Source organism: Manacus candei, unplaced genomic scaffold (assembly GCF_025592945.1).
Source record: "Manacus candei isolate 608988 ecotype Guabito, Panama unplaced genomic scaffold, ASM2559294v1 h1tg000067l, whole genome shotgun sequence".
Classification (NCBI taxonomy): domain Eukaryota; kingdom Metazoa; phylum Chordata; class Aves; order Passeriformes; family Pipridae; genus Manacus; species Manacus candei.
The window spans coordinates 14,901,921-14,922,701 of NW_026138115.1; the positions used below are offsets into that span (position 1 = coordinate 14,901,921).

General features: G+C 37.6%; 1 protein-coding gene across 9 annotated transcripts in view; it reads left to right on the forward strand.

Annotated features, from left to right (window-relative positions):
• Positions 1–20,781, forward strand: part of HECTD1 (HECT domain E3 ubiquitin protein ligase 1) — a 61,245-nt gene that overhangs the window by 8,692 nt on the left and 31,772 nt on the right. For 5 of the 9 annotated variants that reach the window (XM_051806214.1, XM_051806220.1, XM_051806223.1 and 2 more), the window contains exons 3-14: positions 9,504–9,738; positions 10,485–10,712; positions 13,468–13,749; positions 13,997–14,285; positions 14,624–14,700; positions 14,785–14,883; positions 15,213–15,327; positions 15,883–16,057; positions 17,429–17,567; positions 17,734–17,904; positions 18,942–19,164; positions 19,253–19,297. In XM_051806214.1, coding sequence (XP_051662174.1) covers positions 9,504–9,738; positions 10,485–10,712; positions 13,468–13,749; positions 13,997–14,285; positions 14,624–14,700; positions 14,785–14,883; positions 15,213–15,327; positions 15,883–16,057; positions 17,429–17,567; positions 17,734–17,904; positions 18,942–19,164; positions 19,253–19,297 — 2,078 coding nt within the window. The remainder of the gene's footprint in view (positions 1–9,503; positions 9,739–10,484; positions 10,713–13,467; positions 13,750–13,996; positions 14,286–14,623; positions 14,701–14,784; positions 14,884–15,212; positions 15,328–15,882; positions 16,058–17,428; positions 17,568–17,733; positions 17,905–18,941; positions 19,165–19,252; positions 19,298–20,781) is intronic. The other 4 variants (XM_051806218.1, XM_051806222.1, XM_051806217.1 and 1 more) reach the window with 3 other exon arrangements.

The window sequence follows — 20,781 nt, forward strand, 5'->3', positions numbered from 1 at the left end:
TATTTTTTATTTTTTCATTTTACACAACTGATATTTATTGAATGTGTAGTTGAATACTTATGTGTTCCCTCCTAATAGTGAACACTCAGAAGAGGGTTCAGCTCTGTCATTTATTTAGCTCAAAGGAAGTTTAAAAGTAAATATCAAATTTGATTTCTAAAATGATTTATTTTAATTTCTAATAATGTGGATTTTCTGCTGGAATGGATACGGGATGGAATTGTTTTAGTTCATGTGTAGAAACAAAATGGTCTTTGAGCAAAAGAAACAATGAGGGAAAGTCTGAGGTCTCCTCCCATAGAATTACAGACAGGAAAAACAATCATTAAGCAAAAATGAGTTGAAGTTACTATTGCTTTAAGAAGAAATCAGTTGTGGCAAATGTTCATTGTAGTCACCTTATAACTTGTATATTTTTCCTCAGAAACAGTTACTAATGAGAGTTAGCTTCAATATTTTAGTTTTCATTTGAAATTATTATATATTAAGTAGGGTAGACACGTGTAATTCCTTATTTTCCCACTTTTAACTGGTCCCAGCATATGGTATGCATTAAAGATCCAGCACTAGTGCTGGCAGGCAGCTGAGCTTGGTTTTCTGCCATAAGTCACATGTCTTGGAGCAGGCGCCTGAAGCCGAAGGCTTTGTCACATGCCAGGGGCTCCGCATCAAGCATCGACTGAGTCCAGCGGTTACTCTGGAATTGAGTAACACACCCTTATGCTAGCAAGAGTTACATTAACTGTTTTGGGGATGAACTGGAGTTGTCTTTTTTCCTTCTTTCAGGTTTTGTTTAAGCACAGCAGTAGTCTTCACAATTATTATTCCTGTTTTAGCTGAGGATTTTAACTGCATTAAAATACGAAATGTAATTACAGAAATGAGTTTACAGTGCCTATTTTTACTTCCTTGGTATCTTTTTACACTGGCAAGCTGTAAAATCAGCTGAGTCACTTCATTAGAGTTTAAGGGATTAGCACTGGCAGGAGCTTACTGCTGTAGCTGTTTAACAATTTTGTATCCCTATGGATATTCCTGTTCCTAAAGAACCTAAAGGTTCAGAAGTATGTCAGCTTACGGAGTTATGCTGATTATAGTGCTGTAAATTCTGTAGTAATATAATTGTATTGACAAATTTTCTTAGCCTTTCTTGTCATCAAGATGATTATGATATTTAGAAAATGTTTTTAGGCCAAGTAAATTTTTTGCAGAGGAAGAATGTATATTAAAGAATTTGGGTATCATGCTCTTTACAATCTAATAACTAGTTTTGACACTGAAAGTATGAATGTCATACAGAATAATTATACAGAATCAGCACTTTTTAATATGGTTTAGTTCTCAATGTTAGTACTGGGAACAGAGAATGCTCTACTGCCTTAATCTTAATAGATTAGAATATAAATGGTAAATATTGATATGGAATAGTACCTATTTCAGACAAACCTGTCTTCCAGCAAGATCTTGGAACTATGGTGGGTGGAGACTTGCAAGACAGTAGGTAGCAGACAGAAGCTCTTATCCTGACAGTACAGGAATGAAGTTGGGTGGACGTGGAGACTTAAAGTAATTAGCAAGAGATGTAGAGTGTGTTGTCGAGTAACCTCATTAACTTGAAGTCCTTCTTTCACTAAGGAGTAACACAGAGTAACCTCATTAATTCACTAAGTAGTCCCTAATCACTCTTCTAAAGTACACATTTAAAGTACTTTAGGAAGTGCCCGATTTGATGTTAATACAGCTCCCTATGAAATGAAAACCTAAAAATATTTTTCATTTTCATATTCATAAAAAGAAGGGCCTAAATAGAAATCTGAATTTTGCAGCTACTGTTTGCTGTTATTTTCTGATTTGAAAGAATAAAAACTAACTAGGGTTTTTTTCTGTATTAAAGAAAACTCACTACTATCTTTTTACTTGTTCCACTGCAAAAAAGTTACTGTGAACAGTGATTCCTCTCCTGCAACTTTAAGGATAAAACCAATTTTTTTTTGGTCATAATTACTTTTTTCTCAGATGTATTACTTTTACTTGATATATGGTCTAGATAAAAAGCAAAATGGGAAACTAGTTTTGATATTGGGATGATTTAAGTTTAGAAATTATGCACTTAGCTTTTTTCCCTTCAGTGGGTGTTGATGCCTGCAGTAATGAGAGGTTTATTTGTGTGCTTTGCTCTGGGTAATCAAAAGCATCATCTGTCAGTAGATGGAAATGTACTAAAAGGTGAACATCGGTTGCTGTCATGTCACATCAGTTCATTCAGTGCTGTAGTTCTTCCCTCAGCCTCCCTACTGTCTCAGGAAGTTTTGGCAGCCTTGTTTTTCCCATGTAAACTGTTTTCTAAAAGGGAGTCCCATGTGCAGACCCTGTCTGTGGTATAGACACTCCTTGAATACTTTGCTACCTGTCAAATTACATTTTAATTCTGAGCATAGTCTTAGTTGGAACAACACTAAGGTCTGTATTAGTAATGGGCCCTAATCTTCCACAGCAAGTATTTGAGGCAGTTTTAGGTCCCTTTGATCTATTTTGGCCTGACTCAGGAAGCCAGTAAGGACTTACCTTGGAATTATAGTGTATTAGTAATGCGTATGTAACATGACTTGTCTGACTCACTCTTTGTTTCTTGCTGGTGTTGACTGTATTCGCTTGCTTGGTGCTTCATTAAAAAGAGAGGCTGGTCCTCAGAAAGTGCCCTACTTGGAACCTGTTTGCTAGAATTGCTTCCAGGTCAGCAGTGGATTTCTCTTCCCTGTGCTGCCTTTGCATAATGCTGTAGTACCTTTTCTTGGGACTGGATCGAGAGAAGACTCAAGGACTACTCTGACAGCCCATTTGCACAATTTTGAAACATAAAGATCGTCCACTGAGTAAGGGCAACACTTTCCCTTTTTTTTTTTTTTTTTTTGTGGTCAAGTGCCAGCACACAGAAACCCCCAGTGGAGCTGTGTGAACAGAAGGGGGGGGGGTACAGGCATTTACTATATGGCTGTGATGATGTTATATCCCATCTCTCATGGTAGGCTGGTGTTCCCACCTACCCCTTCTGGACCTTTTTCGGGTACTACTCACAGATGCACGTTCTTGTCCCTGAGACAATATATAGCAGGTGCTCATAGTTTCAACCATGAGAGACCTATGTCATAGCTTAGTGTGGGTTTGGGGATTAAAGGGTGATCTCTGTAAAGCTGACCTGTGTACTTTTGTTTGTATATAGTTGTTGATAGAAAGGTTACCTACAGCATAATGACTGAAGTCCTTCAAAATGACAGCTGCATGAATAATTATGCTATAATTATTCTAGCCACCTGTTTGAGAAGATGATGGCTGGAGCAGTGGAGATGTGTTTGTACACCCAGCTTCTCTGCTATTACAGGCTGAACCATTGATCTAGATTGTGTGGATGACGGAACTGGTCCTTTCTGGTCTCTTGTTGACAGGAACATTAGAGACTGATAAGGTCTGAGTGGACTTCAGCAGGAAAAAAGAATCTGAATTTATCTGTATGGTGTGTGTAGTTTGTATATCTCCAGAGAAGGAAGCTACACAACCTCTCTGTAGTTGCCAAGCCACTCTCAAAGATATTTGAGAAGTCATGGCAATCAGATGAAGTCCCAAGTTACTGGAAAAAGGGAAATGTACCCACCTTTCAAAAGGGTAGAAAGGAGGACCTTAGGAACTACTGACCTCTCAACCTCGCCTTTGTGCATGGGAAGACCATGGAACAGATTCTCCTAGAAACTCTGCACATGGAGGACAGGGAGGTTATTCGAGATGGCCAGCACGGCTTCACCAACAGCAAGTCCTGCCTGACCAGCCCAGTGGCCTTCTATGATGGAGTGGCTACATCAGTGGAGAAGGGAAGACTACAGATGTCATTTATCTGAACTTCTGTAATGCCTTTCACACGGTCCCTCCCAACATCCTTCTCTCTAAATGGGAGAGAGATGGATTTGATGGGTGGACTGTTGGATGGATAAGGAATTGGTTGGACGGTCACATTCAGAGGGTAGTGGTCAATGGTTCAGAGTCCAGTGGACATCAGTGACAAGTGGTGTCCCTCTGGGGTCCATACTGGGACCAGTGTTATTTGATATCTTCATTAGTGACATAAACTGGATTACACCCCCAGCAAGTTTGCAGATGACACGAAGCTGAGTGGTGCCATTGACACACCTGAAGGATGGGATGCCCTCCAGAGGGACCAGAACAAGCTTGAGAAATGGGCCCATGGGCTTCTCTAAGGTTTTAACAAGACCAAGTGGCGGTGCTGCACCTGGGTTGGGGCAACCCCTGGTATCAATACAGGCTGGGAAATTAAGAGGTTGAGAGCAGCCCTGCTGAGAAGGCTTGGGGGTGTTGGTGGATGAGAGGCTGGACATGAGCAGGCAATGTGCATTTGCAGCCCAGAAAGCCAAACATATCCTGGGCTGCATCCAAAACAGTGTGTCCAGCTGGGTGAGGCAGAGGATTCTGCCCCTCTACTCCACTCTGGTGAGACCCCACCTGGAGTACTGCATCCAGCTTTGTGGTTTGCAGCACAGAAAGGATGTGGACCTGCTGGATCGAGTCCAGAGCAGGGCCACCAAGGTGATGAGAGGGATGGAGCACCTCTCCTGTGAGGAAAGGCTGAGAGAATTGGGTTTGTTCAGCATGGAAAAGAGATGGTTTAGGGGTGACCTAACTAGGGTCTTCCAGTACCTGAAGGGAACCTACCAGAAAGATGGAGAGGGATTTTTTACAAAGGTGTGTAGTGACAGGACAGTGTTGCCTAGGAAAGTTGTGCATGCCCCATCTTTGGAAGTGTTCAAGGCAAGATTGCATGAGGCTCTGGGCAACCTGGTCTAATGAAAGGTGTCCCTTCTGACAGTAGGAGGGTTGGAAGTAGATGGTCTTTAAGGCCCCTTTCAACCTAGGCCATTCTGTGATTCTATGTGCCTCTTCCAAGAGCTCCTGTGTAGCTGACTGTTCTTTGTCTGCTGGAACACTAGTTTGTAGTTTTCACTGTGAAATAAATACAGCGATGTTGTACTACAGAATACTGCAGTTTGTTTTTTTGCTTTGTGTTGCAGATGTTTCATAAATGTATTAATCCTGTTTACAATAATAATAATTCCAGCAGTCCATGTCGTGTGTCTACTCATGTAGGAAATTTGCTGTCGCTTCATTCAGCTGCTGCTCTTAATTCTACCAAATCTTCTAATGCCTGGACCAAATATTTTTGCAAAGAATGTATCTGCAGTTATTACAGAACCAAGGTCAAAGTTATTTTGCAATATGGAGCTCCTGGAGTGAGTCCAGTGAAGGGCTGTGAAGATGATTTAGGGGGCCAGAGCATGTCACTTATGAGGAAAGGCTGGGGGAGTTGGGCCTGTGTAGCTGGGAGAAGACTGAGAGGGGACCTCATCAATGTCTATGAGTATCTGAAGGGAAAGCACCAAGAAGATGGAGCCAGGATCTTCTTGGTGGTGCCAAGCTATTGCTTGGACAAGAGGCAATGGACCAAAACTGATCCAGAGGAAGTTCCACCTGAACATAAGGAAGAACTTCTTTACTGTGTGGGTGACTGAGCACTGGAACAGATTGCCCAGAGAGTTGTGGAGTCTTTGTCACTGGAAATATTAAAAACACACCTGGCCAAAATCCTGCGTAATGTGCTCTGGGGACCCAGGGTTGGACTAAATGACCTTCAGTAGTCCCTTCCAATCTTACCCATAGTTTGAGAAGACAATGCAGTGAGAAGTTCAGAACTGGCAATGAGTGAGGCTCAGTCACGATCCTTTGTGTCTAATGACCACAAAGTTGCTATAAGTTAAGGTGGAAAGATGACAATATTTAAAACTTGCAGGGTATGTGTGTGAATGCATTCCTGCCTTCTTATTTATGTGGTACTTGTGAAGGCCAGTCAATTACATTTGTCCCCAGGAAGCTCGTGCTACTGGATTGTTTTGCTTAGTTCAGAAGAGAAATTTATCTTATTTATAACAATCTGCACATCAGGAATACTGTTTAAATTCTAGGAAATTATTTATTTTTGTCTTTTCTCAAACTCTTGACACCTGCAAAGTGAAAGATTATCTGAAGGGGCTTGGGCCTGGCTTCTTGAAGATGTATTTCAGAATTGCATACAAATATAACTCGATAGTTGTATTTTCATAGAATTATAAAAGGTCTGTAGCTGTCCAGAAAAGCTGTTATTTATGAGTAGTGAAAAAACTTGTACGCTTGGCTGGCATAGCAAACTTTTTTTTTCTGCTGATACCAGTGCAAGTTTGAAATGTTAAAGAACTGTGCTGCTGAGAACAGAGTATAGCAATGTATTGGCCTGAAATAAGATGTTTCTACCCCAATGCATGCAGCATGAGGAACAAACAAGAGGAGCTCGAAGCTTTGGCCCAGTCCCAGAGGTTGGACAGCACTGACATAAGTGAAACCTGTTGGGATAAGACCTGTGACTGGAGCGCCCTGTTGGATGGTTACAGGCTCTTCAGGAAGGATAGGCAGAGGCAGGCCACGGGGAGTGGCACTGTATGTGGTGGAAAGGTTAGAATTTATGGAGCTCACATTTGGCAATGGCACAATCAAGAGCCTCTGTGTGAGACTCAAGAGGCAAACAAATAGTGTGGATGTCATTGTGGGAGTCTGCTATAGACCTCCCAGCCAGGATGATGGCACCAAAGAATTATTCTTTGAGGAACTAAGGGACACTTACAAATCGACTGCCCTTGTCTTTATGGGGCTCTTCAACTTGCCAGAAATTAACTGGGAGCATCACACAGCTGATAAAACCTGGGCCAGAAGATTCCTAAAACACCTGGATGACAACTTTATGGAACAGGTCCTTTATAAAATGTTTCTGCTAATCTTTTAGGTGGTATAGTCTAGCTCTTACCTTTCTAGTTAGTACAACTGGAACCCCCAAAATATACAAAAAACCCCAAAGACAGACTATTACAAGAAATGAACATCAAGTACGTAGAGGTTGAAGGAACTTGAAAGAATTTTCCCTGGAAGGTCTTGTTAAAATTAAATCAGTTGCTGTTTTCAGAAATGATGAATGTTTTTTTCAGAACAAGTGAAGTTCTTAATATTGCTGCTTTTATAGGAATTCAGTGTGCATTACTGTAGTCTACAAAATTAGCTAAGTCTGGGTGGCTTTTTATTTTGAGAATCAAGCAATATTCACAGGTTAAATGTGTGACAAATCTACAGTTTCTTCCTGAAACCTTGTGATAAAACTTGGTTTCCTTATTGGAGGACTGGAAATCATTCCTCTAAGTCAGAAAACACATGTCCTGACAGCAAGTGGAGGTTGTTATTTACCTCCTGATTGAAAAAGTGTGGTATCTGAAAAATGTAGCTAGAGGTTCTGGCAAAAAAAAAAAAAAGTAATTTTAAAAAAACCCAAACCCTTACGTTTTTGCTAGAGAGCTGTGCTGTTATAAGAGGAGCACTGCTGATACAGTGCACTGGCATTTGTGTGCTGACAAAGAATTCAATATAAATGAACTGGTGTTATAACTTCATATTTTTGCTACATCTGCTGGGTAATTGGCTCTGGTGGATAGGAACAAATTTCTTCCAAATTTTTAAATTTCCATTTTCAAAAAATACAGCCAACTTCCCTTTGAGCTGTGTCTCTTTATAAACTGTTAAATCACAGGGAAAAAAATGTAATTTTTAGATTTGCTAAGTATGGCTTTGGACTCTCTGCTGCTGTCTTTGGCCATCTAAGAGAAATGTTTTACTACTCTTGCTAGAATTAAAATGGAGACAGTAGAGCTCCCTACTTTTCACCTGGTTATACATGTGTGAGTTTGGTTTGTTTGGGGCTTTTTAAGATTTGTGGTTATTGGATTTTTCTTTTCTTGCACTGTAGTGTTAGAAGAACACTGTTCATAGCAGTATTTTAGTGTTCTGTTGGGGTTGCGTAAAATTCAATATAAAAGATCCAACACCAAAACACTTAAACAGATAGCATTGTCCACTTTAAATTTTATGTGCTGATATGCTTCTTGTGTCATTGTATGATAGTTGTCTAATAATGAGTACAAATTTGAGACTTTTTTCCCCCAGTGGATAATGCCTGAAAAATGCCAATTTACTGTATAAACTTTTCTTAAAGATGTACAGTTAAGTAGCAGATTTTTTAAGAACAACAGACAGTATAGGCTGGATAGGCTAATACAAGTTTTACTTACATGATTTGACTTTACTGAAGCTTCACTTATTATTTTGTCATTAAGGATCATTGGGTAATGTACTTATTTGTCAGGCAGTATTATTAATTACTTCATAAAGCATGGTCAGATCTTCAAGGAAACTATTAGCATTTTACTGTCCCAGGATTTAGTCCCTTTTATGAGTCATTGCATACCAGATGGGATACTGAATGACCTCTGAGTCTTCAGAATGATTCATCAACAAGTACTTCACCTGTCTTCCAGGCCAAAAAACATGTTATTCTTTCTGTTTTGGATTTAGAAAAGTTTTAGGCTGTCATTTGAAGACCAAAGCCTTACTTGAAGGAAAAGTTGCACTATTTGCTTCTTATAGATTTAGTCTGGTCTACTGCATCTAGGGTTTGAGGTATCAGTTATTTTGACTACTGTCACAGCATATATCCCCTTCACTTAATTCCCCACCATCACCTTGGAAGTCTTTTACCACTGCAGTGAGCCATCATTATGTTGTTAATTATAGTTAAGTAAGTATGCTATTGGAAGATAAAATGAGTTAAAGTATAGGTCTGTGTCTTAGAACTTTTGATCCAAATCAGTCTTAACCACAGCTGTGAAAAGTAATTATTTCAGTTTATGTGTTCTGTTGTGTCAGAAGGGTAGAATAAGGACCATTGCAGCTTGCTTATTTTGTTTTGAAGTTGTGGGGATATTCAACATACAGACTCACAGTAACAAGGAGAGGCAGAGGCTATCAAGGCAATGCATATGGAGAGAAAATGCAATAGAAACAAGCTAAATTAATTAAATATGTTCTCAGTATGATTAAGGGGAAAAAATGAGGCAGCGGTGGGGAAGGAGACTGAAATAGGATAAAAAGACAAGGGAAATAACATAGAGAAGAAGGACCACTCAGAATTAAATTGTTTAGCAAAACCAAAATCTTTAGTCTTTGTATAAACATAAAATTTCAAGTAGCTATTAATCATCGTGAACCTTGAAGAAAAAATACATTCTGTTTGGTGATGTGATAAATAAATTCCCAAGATGATATATTTTTTCCTGTATGATTGTACAATTTCAAGAATATTTTTTTCTACTGACTTCTTCCCCTAATACAACATCTTTTCAGATTATCAATATGAATTTTCGTGTGTGAGATGTAGTGTTCTAAAGGAATGCTCTGAACCAACTATAAGCTAGTTGAGCAAATCATGTGTGCATGGAGAGCACTAATGTGCTGATGTGAGACTGTATGAAATTATGTAATGTAGAGAAACTGGCACAATGTAATAATGAGTTCTGTTTTTATTCCTGCAGATGCCCTCCTCGAACTTTTTTGCCAGCACTGTGCAAAATTTTTCTGGATGAAAGTGCTCCAGACAATGTACTGGAAGTAACAGCTCGTGCCATAACGTATTATCTGGATGTATCGGCTGAATGCACCCGTAGGATTGTGGGAGTGGATGGAGCTATCAAGGCACTTTGTAATCGTTTAGTAGTTGTTGAACTTAACAACAGAACGAGCAGAGATTTGGCTGAGCAGTGTGTGAAGGTACGTATACTTAAGAACCTTGTTTTTAAGAAGAAACTGGATGTATTGAAAAAGAAACAAAATATTAGAAGAAGGTTTTCCTGTTTATCTTATATGACTAGAATGCCAAGAGCTACTTTTGTGCTAAAAAGGGAATGAAGAATGGCTCCAGGTTCAGATTAATTACCTGTTGCAAAAAAATTGTCTGCTTCCTCTTCAATAACACTAGACACAACTTCCCTGCACCCTTGTGAAGTTTTCAGAAAAATTTACAAGACCCTTAAAATCTGTAATTTAAGGCGTAACTCATGGCCATGTGGTAGCATGTAGTTGTAGTCCTTGATTACCATGGCATCAGAATTTATGCATCTATTTCCCATTTACTAGTTCAGTCTACTTGGAAGTGCATCACTGGAGTAATGGTGCTCTTAGAAGTTTCAGACCTCTTAGTTGTGTGTTATCCCGAGATTTAATTCTCCCAGGATAAGATATTGTTATCTGTCTTCATGAACACCTGTTATGACCATGCCATTGGGGGATGTTCTTGTATTCACTCCTGTATTTTTGAAGAAAGCTCTAACTACTAACTACTAGAGTATTGGAGACTTTGGCTGCTTCTGGGTGTTGAGGAAGAAAGGAGTTTTTATTTTTTCCTGTTGTTTCATTTTCTTAACCAGTTCTGTATATGGATATAAACATCTGACTAGGATATAAATAACTGACTTTTTCTGTATGCTTCATTCAAATTAAATTTAATTTTGTCCTAGGTGTTAGAATTAATCTGTACACGTGAGTCAGGAGCTGTGTTTGAAGCCGGAGGGTTGAATTGTGTTCTGACATTCATTCGTGACAGTGGACACCTTGTTCATAAAGATACTTTGCATTCAGCTATGGCTGTAGTATCCAGACTCTGTGGTAAAATGGAGCCTCAGGATTCTTCATTAGAGATCTGTGTGGAATCTCTGTCTAGTTTATTAAAACATGAAGACCATCAGGTAATGTTGGCTCAATGTACTGTGAATTTAACTTTCATTATGTTTAATAAATAGATGACTAGGTAACTTTTTTAGCCTCCCCAACTGTATGTCTACATAGAAGTTGTTATATATGGATATTATGATAGTTTCCTTTATAGTAGTTATGATAAGAGGATAAAAATACTGCTTAATGTTTGACTCCAAGCACTATTGTTTGAGTATAATCTTATTTAGCCTCTGAAAACTTTATTGAAAAATATCTTGTAACTTTTTTCAGTGCTTTTGAGATACTTTCTAAAGTAATTATTGTTCTATGACTGCACTTCAATCACTAGTAAGTTTGGTGTAAGTAAGAGACAAAAGTCAATTTGGTTCATTTTTCTTTTGCCAGACTAAGAGAAGCAATAAACTGTTTCCAGTTTATAAGGTGTTTGAAAAAAGCAGTTGCTGGGGCTGTTGGAGATGTGAATGAGTTCAGATCAATTTAGCTGTTTAGCAATTAAGCTTAAAGATAAGTGGACTTAAGACTGGAGTAACCCAGATAATAAGTAAATCTGTACTGGTATCCTTCAGAAATGTCTTATGCATGAAACAAGCCTCAGGATTACAATGGATGTTGATGTGTATTATGGATTTGTCCAGTAATGTCCCTTATAAAGTTTTGTTGCTCCCCACCTCATCCTTTTACGCTCTTGGGTTTGATCACTTTTTGTGTGGGCTGCCAGTTAGTAGCACAGCTTGAGGGAGAAGTTCAGACCAGATGAATGTGGCCCCAAGAACAGCTTATCTGTAACTTTTTTTTAACCTTTCTGCTAAACTTGCAATGTGGGAGAAGAAGTGTAAATAGTTTCCACAGTACTCTTTTGCTTTGTAACCTGATGCCACTAATGCGGTGTGTTAAATAGGTGAACCTTTCTTGTGTATTTCTGACAACTGTTATGGTAAAGATCCAAAAAGTGTATACAAATTACATAAGGGTTGATGGAATTGTTTATCTGTACCGTCAAAGAACTAGAGCAAAATGCCAGAAGGCATGAGCAGTGACCATCACAAGTTAAAGAAAAATGTCCCTTGCAAAAGAATACTGATAAGTCAGAATATTTGGCATGCACAGGCTGTGCCAGAAGTTTGTAAACTTAATGGAGATTTAAAATTTTGTCTTCATGAAGTCTGGCTACTACTCTGATCTTGTTCTGTGTGTTGCTGAGCAACTGTCTTTAAGCTCTTGTTATGTGATAGCTGACAATCATTTTGAAAATGGACTGCGCTATGGGTTGACATTTTAGGGAGTAAGAACTGTAGTAATTTAGAGTTTGATAGAGAATAGGTATTGTGTGTGGTTTTTTTTTTTTACTATTTCTTGACATCAGTCTGGTTTGCTACTACAGATCTTTGAAGGCAAATGTACCTGAAGCAGCTTATCTTGATATGCCTGTGCAAACCTGATCTGAAAGATGGAGACCCTTGTAGTGCACAGATGAGAGAGAGAAAGGGAAAGCCTTCCTTTCTTTTCAGTGTTGACATGAAAAGATGTTGGCTGCTTTCCTGGGCAGTTGACCAGCAATACTTTTTGCTGAACTGTTAAAAGGATCATCAGTAAGCCTTATTTCCACAGTGTCATTGTTTGCTTTTTTGGGAGTTTTTTTGTGTTGTTTTTTTTTTTTTTTTCCCGTTTAGTGACAAACCTAAATTTGGGAATTTGCATTTTATTGTCACAGAAGTGCTTGCATGTCCTTGGATCAGGTGCTCAGTGGGCAATCTTGAGTTATCTAAAATTTACTTTTCCCAGTTTGTCCTATTTTTAGGCTTGGTCCAATTGAAAAATTTCTTGTGCTCAAGAGAAATATCTAGACCTTTAAATACAACTTTAACTATCAAACTTCACTGTCAATACTTTGGGAGTTCTTAGTCAGTGCATCATTTAATGGCTTATTTGATAGCATTTCTTTTGATAGAAAGAACCAAATTATTATAACATTGTAATATTAGCAGAATGTTAATTATAAATGTAAAAATATAACATATTGGAATATTTGGTGTTCTGTAAATATAGAAGATAAAACAGCAAGGAAATTTTTGTCTTTATTGTTCTTTGAGGAACAAATTTCAAATTTGGTAAATGTATGAAACCTAGGAAGTAAGTCCTCATAGAGTGTTTTCTTGGTGTTTTGGGTTTTTTTTGTTGAGTATTTAATTTTTGTTATTGGAAGGCTACTTTAACAGTTTCTAGCATCAGAAGAACCAGAAGGTTAAGTATGCTCTTTCAATACCCAGCTGTGAGTTGGTATTGGTTCTTTTTCAAACTGTATGGTCAGAATGGACAGTTGCTAGTGGGGATTATAAATAGCTGTAACAACAAGATCTATAACTAAAAACGTTTCAAGAAGTGCTTCCAATATGTATTTATTTGGCAATTTCATTACTAAATGTGTTTTTCTAGATTGAGCAAAACCCCAAATCACACAGTTGAAGAAATGCTCATAATGGTGAACTTCAGAAATAGTTTCCTTGCCTTTTATGTATCATCAACAGAGAAAAGGAGGGGAAGAAATGCAGGAACAGTACGGTCCTTCAGTGAGCAGTTCAGAGCACTGTTGGGTTCCATCTCCGAGTTTCTGGCTTGAAAAGCCTGTTTCCTCCTTTCACTGACGTTGAAGGGAACCTGGGGAAATCAAGTTCTTCCATATGTCCTGTATTCTTGCAAATATCCCCTTAGCATCTTCTCCTCTTCAGTAAGAGATATTTCATAATTTCTCTTGCACTTCTTTCTTAGGTTTCGGATGGAGCTCTGAGATGCTTTGCTTCCTTAGCTGACCGATTCACCCGGCGCGGGGTTGACCCAGCCCCATTAGCTAAGCACGGATTAACTGAGGAGTTGCTCTCTCGCATGGCAGCCGCGGGTGGGACAGCATCAGGACCATCTTCAGCTTGCAAACCTGGACGGAGTAGTGCTGGTGCACCACCAACAGCTGCAGACTCTAAATTAAGTAATCAGGTGTCAACTATTGTAAGCCTGTTGTCAACCCTGTGTAGAGGCTCTCCAGTAGTAACACATGTAAGAAATCCTTTTATGCTACAGCTTTTTGTTCTCATAGGGCTTTTCCCTCTGTGTACTTTAATGTATGCAAGATTTATGTTGCTATTTTATATATTTATAAGTTTTATATTTATAGGTACACATGCACACACACATGCACATTTATTTATTTATAAAGAGGGAAATAAAAGGAAACATTTCATATGGAAATGAAACCCAATTCTGATAGTATCTTCTAAAGCCCTGTATATTTTTTATTGTTCAGACTTTTAATTATTTCCAGGATCTTCTAAGATCTGAACTTCCAGATTCTATAGAAAGTGCGTTGCAGGGTGATGAGAGATGTGTGCTGGATACCATGCGGTTAGTAGATCTTCTTTTGGTGCTACTGTTCGAAGGGAGAAAAGCCCTGCCAAAATCCAGTGCTGGATCTACAGGCAGAATCCCAGGACTGCGAAGACTGGATAGTTCTGGGGAACGTTCTCATCGGCAGCTAATAGATTGCATCCGCAGTAAGGATACTGATGCACTGATAGATGCTATTGACACAGGAGGTAAGCAGAAAATACTCTGAAAAAGAAAATGAGATGCTTGCTTTATCTTTTGGTTTTCATATAATCTATGGGGTTACAACAAATGCTTACTTAGTACACTGAAAATCTTCATATACAAGTTCACTTATTTTGTTACATACTTAACAGGTCCTGTTAGTATAATTCTTATGCCACCTTTTTTTATGGGAATTAAGGGCATAAATGCTTCTCTAGAATTATCGAGGATGCTTAATTTTTTTAAGACCTACTTTTTATTCTGCTTTTTATTTAAAGAACAGTGTTGAAGTTTAGTTTATAATTCTGGGGACTTTAACTATATATTTAATTGTATCTTTCAGCTTTTGAAGTCAATTTTATGGATGATGTAGGACAAACTCTTTTAAACTGGGCCTCAGCTTTTGGAACTCAGGAAATGGTAATTAGGTTTATAGACTCTTAAGAAGTTATGATATCTATGTGAAGAAAGAAAAAAACTACTTTCCTTTTTCTGGTTTAACAGGTAGAATTTCTCTGTGAAAGGGGTGCTGATGTTAACAGAGGTCAGAGGTCGTCCTCATTACATTATGCAGCATGTTTTGGAAGACCTCAGGTAGCAAAGGTATGATTTAAACTGACACTTAGGAAGCCTTACATACTGACTTTTCATCTTATTCTGCACCAAATGTTTTCAACATATTGGATACATGCATGATCAAATATTTACATGTTCTTTATGATGTTTATCAAAACACAGATTTTTCATCATGATAGGGCACTAAAGAATAAAAGTAGTTCTATATTAGCTTTACAAATATCAAAAGCACAGAATGCTCCAACTTTACCTTACAAGCATGAGAAGAGTATAGGAAAGATGTATAAAAACACATTTGCTATTTTGGAAGAAGAAATCTTAATATTTTATTCATACATAAAAATATTTGTTTTCAGACTCTCTTACGACATGGTGCAAACCCTGATTTGAGAGATGAAGATGGGAAAACCCCTTTGGACAAAGCTCGTGAAAGGGGACACAGTGAAGTAGTAGCTATTCTTCAGTCTCCAGGTGAGTGCAGTTTTTATTTCCATACCCTCACTGTAACAGAAATGCTGATACATGTTAAAAATGGCAGTTATTAGAATTTTCCTCTATTAAGGTTATTTAAAAAAAAATATTTTGTGACCAACCTTCCTTAGCCTGTAAAGTCTGTATAAAAACTTCAGCGTTTTAGGTGTTCTTAAGGGAAGGGGAATTACTGAAGAAATGACTGACCGGCCATGAGCACTGCTGGTGGTCCTGCTCTTCAGCTGTGGAATGGGGCTAGACTGGGATTTTCCTGTGGATTCAAAGGTGTCAGCCTTGGTAGCTTCTCTGGCATCCTTCCTTTGTACATTAGAAAACAGCACTTTATCTGATGTTTGTTAGATACCACAGGTGATACATGCTATCAGATAGTTTCATTCAAGAAGTTGTGCACGTGTAAATTTTATATTTCTTGGGGTGCATATTCCTGTTCAGGTACTTAGGTGTTTTAAAGAAAACCTGTATGTTTATTTAAAGGACTTTTTGTTGGTTTGTTGATTTTTGCCACTGAATGTTTTGGGGAAAAATATTTTCCAGGAGATTGGATGTGTCCTGTTAACAAAGGGGATGAGAAGAAAAAGAAAGATGCGAACAAGGATGAGGAAGAATGTAATGAACCCAAAGGAGATCCAGAAATGGCACCCATATACTTGAAAAGGCTATTGCCTGTGTTTGCACAAACATTTCAACAAACTATGTTGCCTTCAATAAGGTAATACTGTCGCGATAGACAATTTCTTAATACAATCTTAAAAAAGCCAAGGTGGATCTAAAAGTTTAAGTAATGCAAGTAACAATCATATTTCTTTTTGAATAGAAGTGGTTGTGTGAAAAATGTTGCATGACTGATTTTTACTTAGTGTTTTAAGTAGCATTTTTTCCTTTCTAGGGAAGTGATGTCTTGGAAAAAATATGGTTAGTCAGTCAGAAGTGGGAGAGCAAAGCATACTCTTGACTATAGTAGCATGATGAAAGAATACTATGTTCATAAAGTACATTGTATGCACTGCATACGTGATTTTGTTACAGCTCTTTCTACCACTGTAATGAAAGTAGTAATTTAGTAGAGGAAAACTAATGAATTGATATCAAGATACATTCACTGGAAAATCATCAAGACTGGAAAAAGCTGTTTTAGAAGCCTAACAGCTTATCAACTGCAGAAAATGCTTCTTACTGAGAGAATTACAAGAGTGTAATCTAATTTACTACTTAGAAAAGGAATGCTGTGGGTGGCATAGTGGATGTGAAAAATTGCATTTGACCATAACTGCTCAACCTTTTATACTACAAATATGACATTTATTCCAATCACTTACTTATGGTCCCAGTGTTTATAGGTACTTTGATGGGTGAAAATGCAAGATAAAAAGGGCCTCTAGCAGAGAGAGACTCAATGTGAGCTGATGATAGAAAGCTTAAACTAGGTCCTTTTAAGTGAATGAAATAAGAAACTATGTTAACAATCTGTGTATGATTAACTGTTGTTGCAGATTGTGGAAAGAAGTAGTTGGCTCTCTAGTTTAAAGTTTAGTTTATGAATCAGATAAATTATGTTTTTAGAAGTCAGTCAAATAAAAAATTCGTCTCTACCCTATGGGAGTGATTGGCTTTCACATTAATTATGGTTTTTAGTATGGAGAGCTGCATGATTAATAGTAATTTTAGACTTTAAAACTATAGGGGTCTTGAAACATGGGAAATATATGACTAAAACAAAAGGCTGGATACCTGTGAGGGGGATAAATTGTGCAGAAGTGAATTGCCAGCACTAAGAGTGGATAAAGACAAAATGTAGAATAGGTTTACTTAGCAAAGGGTTGAGGAGATTAAAATACCTTAGACTGATAGCACTGTACAATCCAAAAAGATCAGAGGTACATTATTCTTAGAGATAACCTAGGACTTATTAACAATAACTAATTTTGGTTCCAATAACGAGCTGAAACAAGTTTTTTTTTTTTTGTTTCTAAAGAATATGTAAATGTAGTACAAAAGTAGTTTTATCTTGAACTTTTTTGTTGATTTGATTACTGCTTGTTTTATCATTGTTAGAACCTTTTTTTTCTATGATCTCTTAAAGGAAAGCAAGTCTTGCCCTCATTAGAAAAATGATACATTTTTGTTCTGAGGCACTGCTGAAAGAGGTTTGTGACTCTGATGCTGGCCACAATCTGCCCACAATACTGGTTGAGATAACAGCTACAGTGCTTGATCAAGAGGTAGGAAGACGGTGCAAAAAAGGGGGTTATATTCATTGATTCCATGTAGTTGTTAACAACTAACCCTAAAACTTTTATACCATCCATCTGTGACCATATGTGAAGTTCAGCATGTAAGGATATCTTCAAGTAATTGTTATTTTCTTTTCATCCCAATGTATTACAGGATGATGATGATGGCCATTTGTTAGCCTTGCAAATCATAAGGGATTTAGTGGATAAAGGTGGTGATCTTTTTCTAGACCAACTGGCTAGACTTGGTGTAATTAGTAAAGTGTCAACTTTGGCGGGGCCATCATCTGATGATGAAAATGAAGAGGAGTCTAAACCTGAGAAGGTAAGTGTATGGAATTGATAGCTTTACTCTAAAATCAACACTTCTGATAAAATTTTCACTGTTATGAAAATGTCCAGGGCAAGGTAGTTAGGATATTAAATTCATGCTTATGGTATAGCCCTTGTTTTAATTGCTTTTGTTGTTTTTGTCTCTACCTTCATTTTCCGTTAGCACATTATTATCTACTGAGTTTTCCTATCCGTATTTATTTATGGTCAAGTTGATTGATACTTGATTTTTTCCTAGTATTTTGAAAGTGACTGCTAAATGAAATGAATCCTTCCCGAAGTGTATTCCTGTCAGAATTTTGTTCGCCAAATAATTGCAGATGTTTTAAATGTTGTTACGGGATATATTAAACGGATAGTTTAATAGTTGTTTGCTTAATGAAAGTCATAAGCGTATATTGAAATTATTTGTCAATTTCCAGCAGTCTTATTGCCGCTCAAAAGAACTGAATGGATCACAGACCTCTTCTGTTATCAATTCAATTAAATTTATAGTTAAACCTTAGGTGTATAGTTAGGCTCTTTTACTGTGGGGTTTGGGTTGTTTGGTGGTTTTTTGGGTTGCTGTTTTTTTAAGTGTTTAGATGTTAAAAAGTCATCTGGACATGGTTGTGAGCAACTGGTCCTATGTGTCCCTGCCTGAGCAGGGGTTTGGACTAGATGGCCTCCAGAGGTCTCTGCCAACTTCCACCATTTTGTGATTCTTTCCTCACAATTCAAGTGTTGAACAGAAGTGGATGTCACAGTCAACAGACTGTTGTTACTCTTGAGCAGATTAAGCTGTATGTGACAGGAAACTTCCTAAGAAGTATCTTTTTGTTTTAAAGAATACTTTTAAGGATACGTTTTACAGACAGAAACAGTACAGTTCCTGTACTTTGGTTTGAGTAATTCTTCTCTTAAAGTCTTTTAAAGATATCTATGTTTTTGTGTTGGTTTTCTGTTGGTTTGGGTTTTTCTTGTGGTTTTTTTAATGGATTGGGCGTTTTTGTTCGTTTGTTGTTGTTGATAAATACAAATTTATTACAGGAGGATGAACCACAGGAGGATGCTAAAGAACTGCAACAGGGTAAACCGTACCACTGGAGAGACTGGTCAATCATTAGGGGAAGGGACTGCCTGTACATTTGGAGTGATGCTGCAGCCCTGGAGCTATCTAATGGTAGTAATGGATGGTTCAGATTTATCTTGGATGGCAAGCTGGCCACAATGTATTCCAGCGGGAGCCCTGAAGGAGGATCTGATAGTTCAGGTAATTTTTTTACCAATCAAATCTGGGTTAAGTTTTGAGACGGTTATATTTGTTTATATCATTTGATTTGAGCTATTTTGTTTTGCAGGAATTGGCTTGCTAAATAGTAAAGGATATAAACAGGTGGAAGGTGGTCAGTTAACTGTGATGCTTTTTATCAGATAGCATGTGACCATAACTTGACTTCCTTGGTGAATTGTGTTAAGTAAACATCTTGCCAGTAAAAGTGTATTAACTTTTTGTTTTAATTCTTCTCCATGCGTACCTAATTTTTTTCACCCCAGTCATTAAAAGCTCTTTGTAGTGGCCATCCCAGGAAAAGCAGGTTGAAATGGTGATTCATTGTTTGCTTCTAGCTAGCAGAATGGAATTGCATGTGTTTGAAGACAAAGTAATGGAACGTTTCTCATCAAGATTGGGAAACAAATTACAATGTCTTAATTGTCTGTTGGAGAGAGGATAAGGGAACAGACCTTATGCACTGGCAATGCACAGCTGGTTCTAATTTTCTGTACAGAATACACAACTTGTTCTGGATGTGGAAACAACCTTCCTTGTGTTGTTTCATGTTTTTTGCAGTTCATGTATTTATGAACCTGCAGACATAAAATGCTTTGCAATATTATTATGTTTTCAACAAACCATGGAGTGAAATAACAGAACATATTATGATTCAGGATGAAAATAAAGTGTTAATGACTTTATGCATCGATTTTGGTGCAAGGAGACAAAATGCAATATAGTGTGGTTTTGATTATAATGCAACTGGAGACCACTTACAGATTATTTTTTTTTTGGTCAGAAAATGTATCTTTGCATTCTTTTTGATAAGGATAATACCTTAAGAGGTAAACAATTCCTGAGTTGAGATACTACTTTACCACACAATACAATTTTAACAAGATCCACGAGGATAATGTTTTAGATTCTCTTAGCCCCCGGATGCCAACTTTTTTTTTCCTTCCAAATGGTGTGGGCAAGGGGCTGAGACTTTACCGTATCTGTACAAGATGAGTGGAGTGGGGACACCTCAGATAAATTTGTAGTGAAGAGAACTTAAAAGAAGTCAGATTGAGAATTTAAGAAGATATCTCTTTAAATCAGTCTTTTAAAAAAGATTGAATAAATCCCAAGTTTTTTGACAAGATACTTAGCATAGATATTACAGAGGGAAAGGAGCTAAAATTAGGATTAAGTGAGGCTTCATGCAATATTTTGTCAAATAGACCTCTACTAAGAGTGCTGATGTTGCAGCGTCATTTGCCTGAACTTTAACCATGAGCTCTAAGCATGTGCAGCAGCCTTTTTTACTTAAGAAATTAATATTTATTAACTAAAATGACTACAGTACAGTATAGACTCAGATAGTATCTTTAAGTCCTGAACTGTATTATATGTTCTGCTGTCCTAAGTCATTACTGATTAATCTCATGGTATACTTCTTAGTATCTTCACAACTGGCAAGAATATAGTGGGTTGAGTAGTGAAATCTGTTAGTGTGTATTGCATGATGAAAGTTGAGGTGGGTGGGGAAATATATGTAGTGTGAACATTTTTGGAAGGTCTGTACTCACCCCTCTCCACATTAACTCTATACTTGTTTTGTTTGAATTTTTA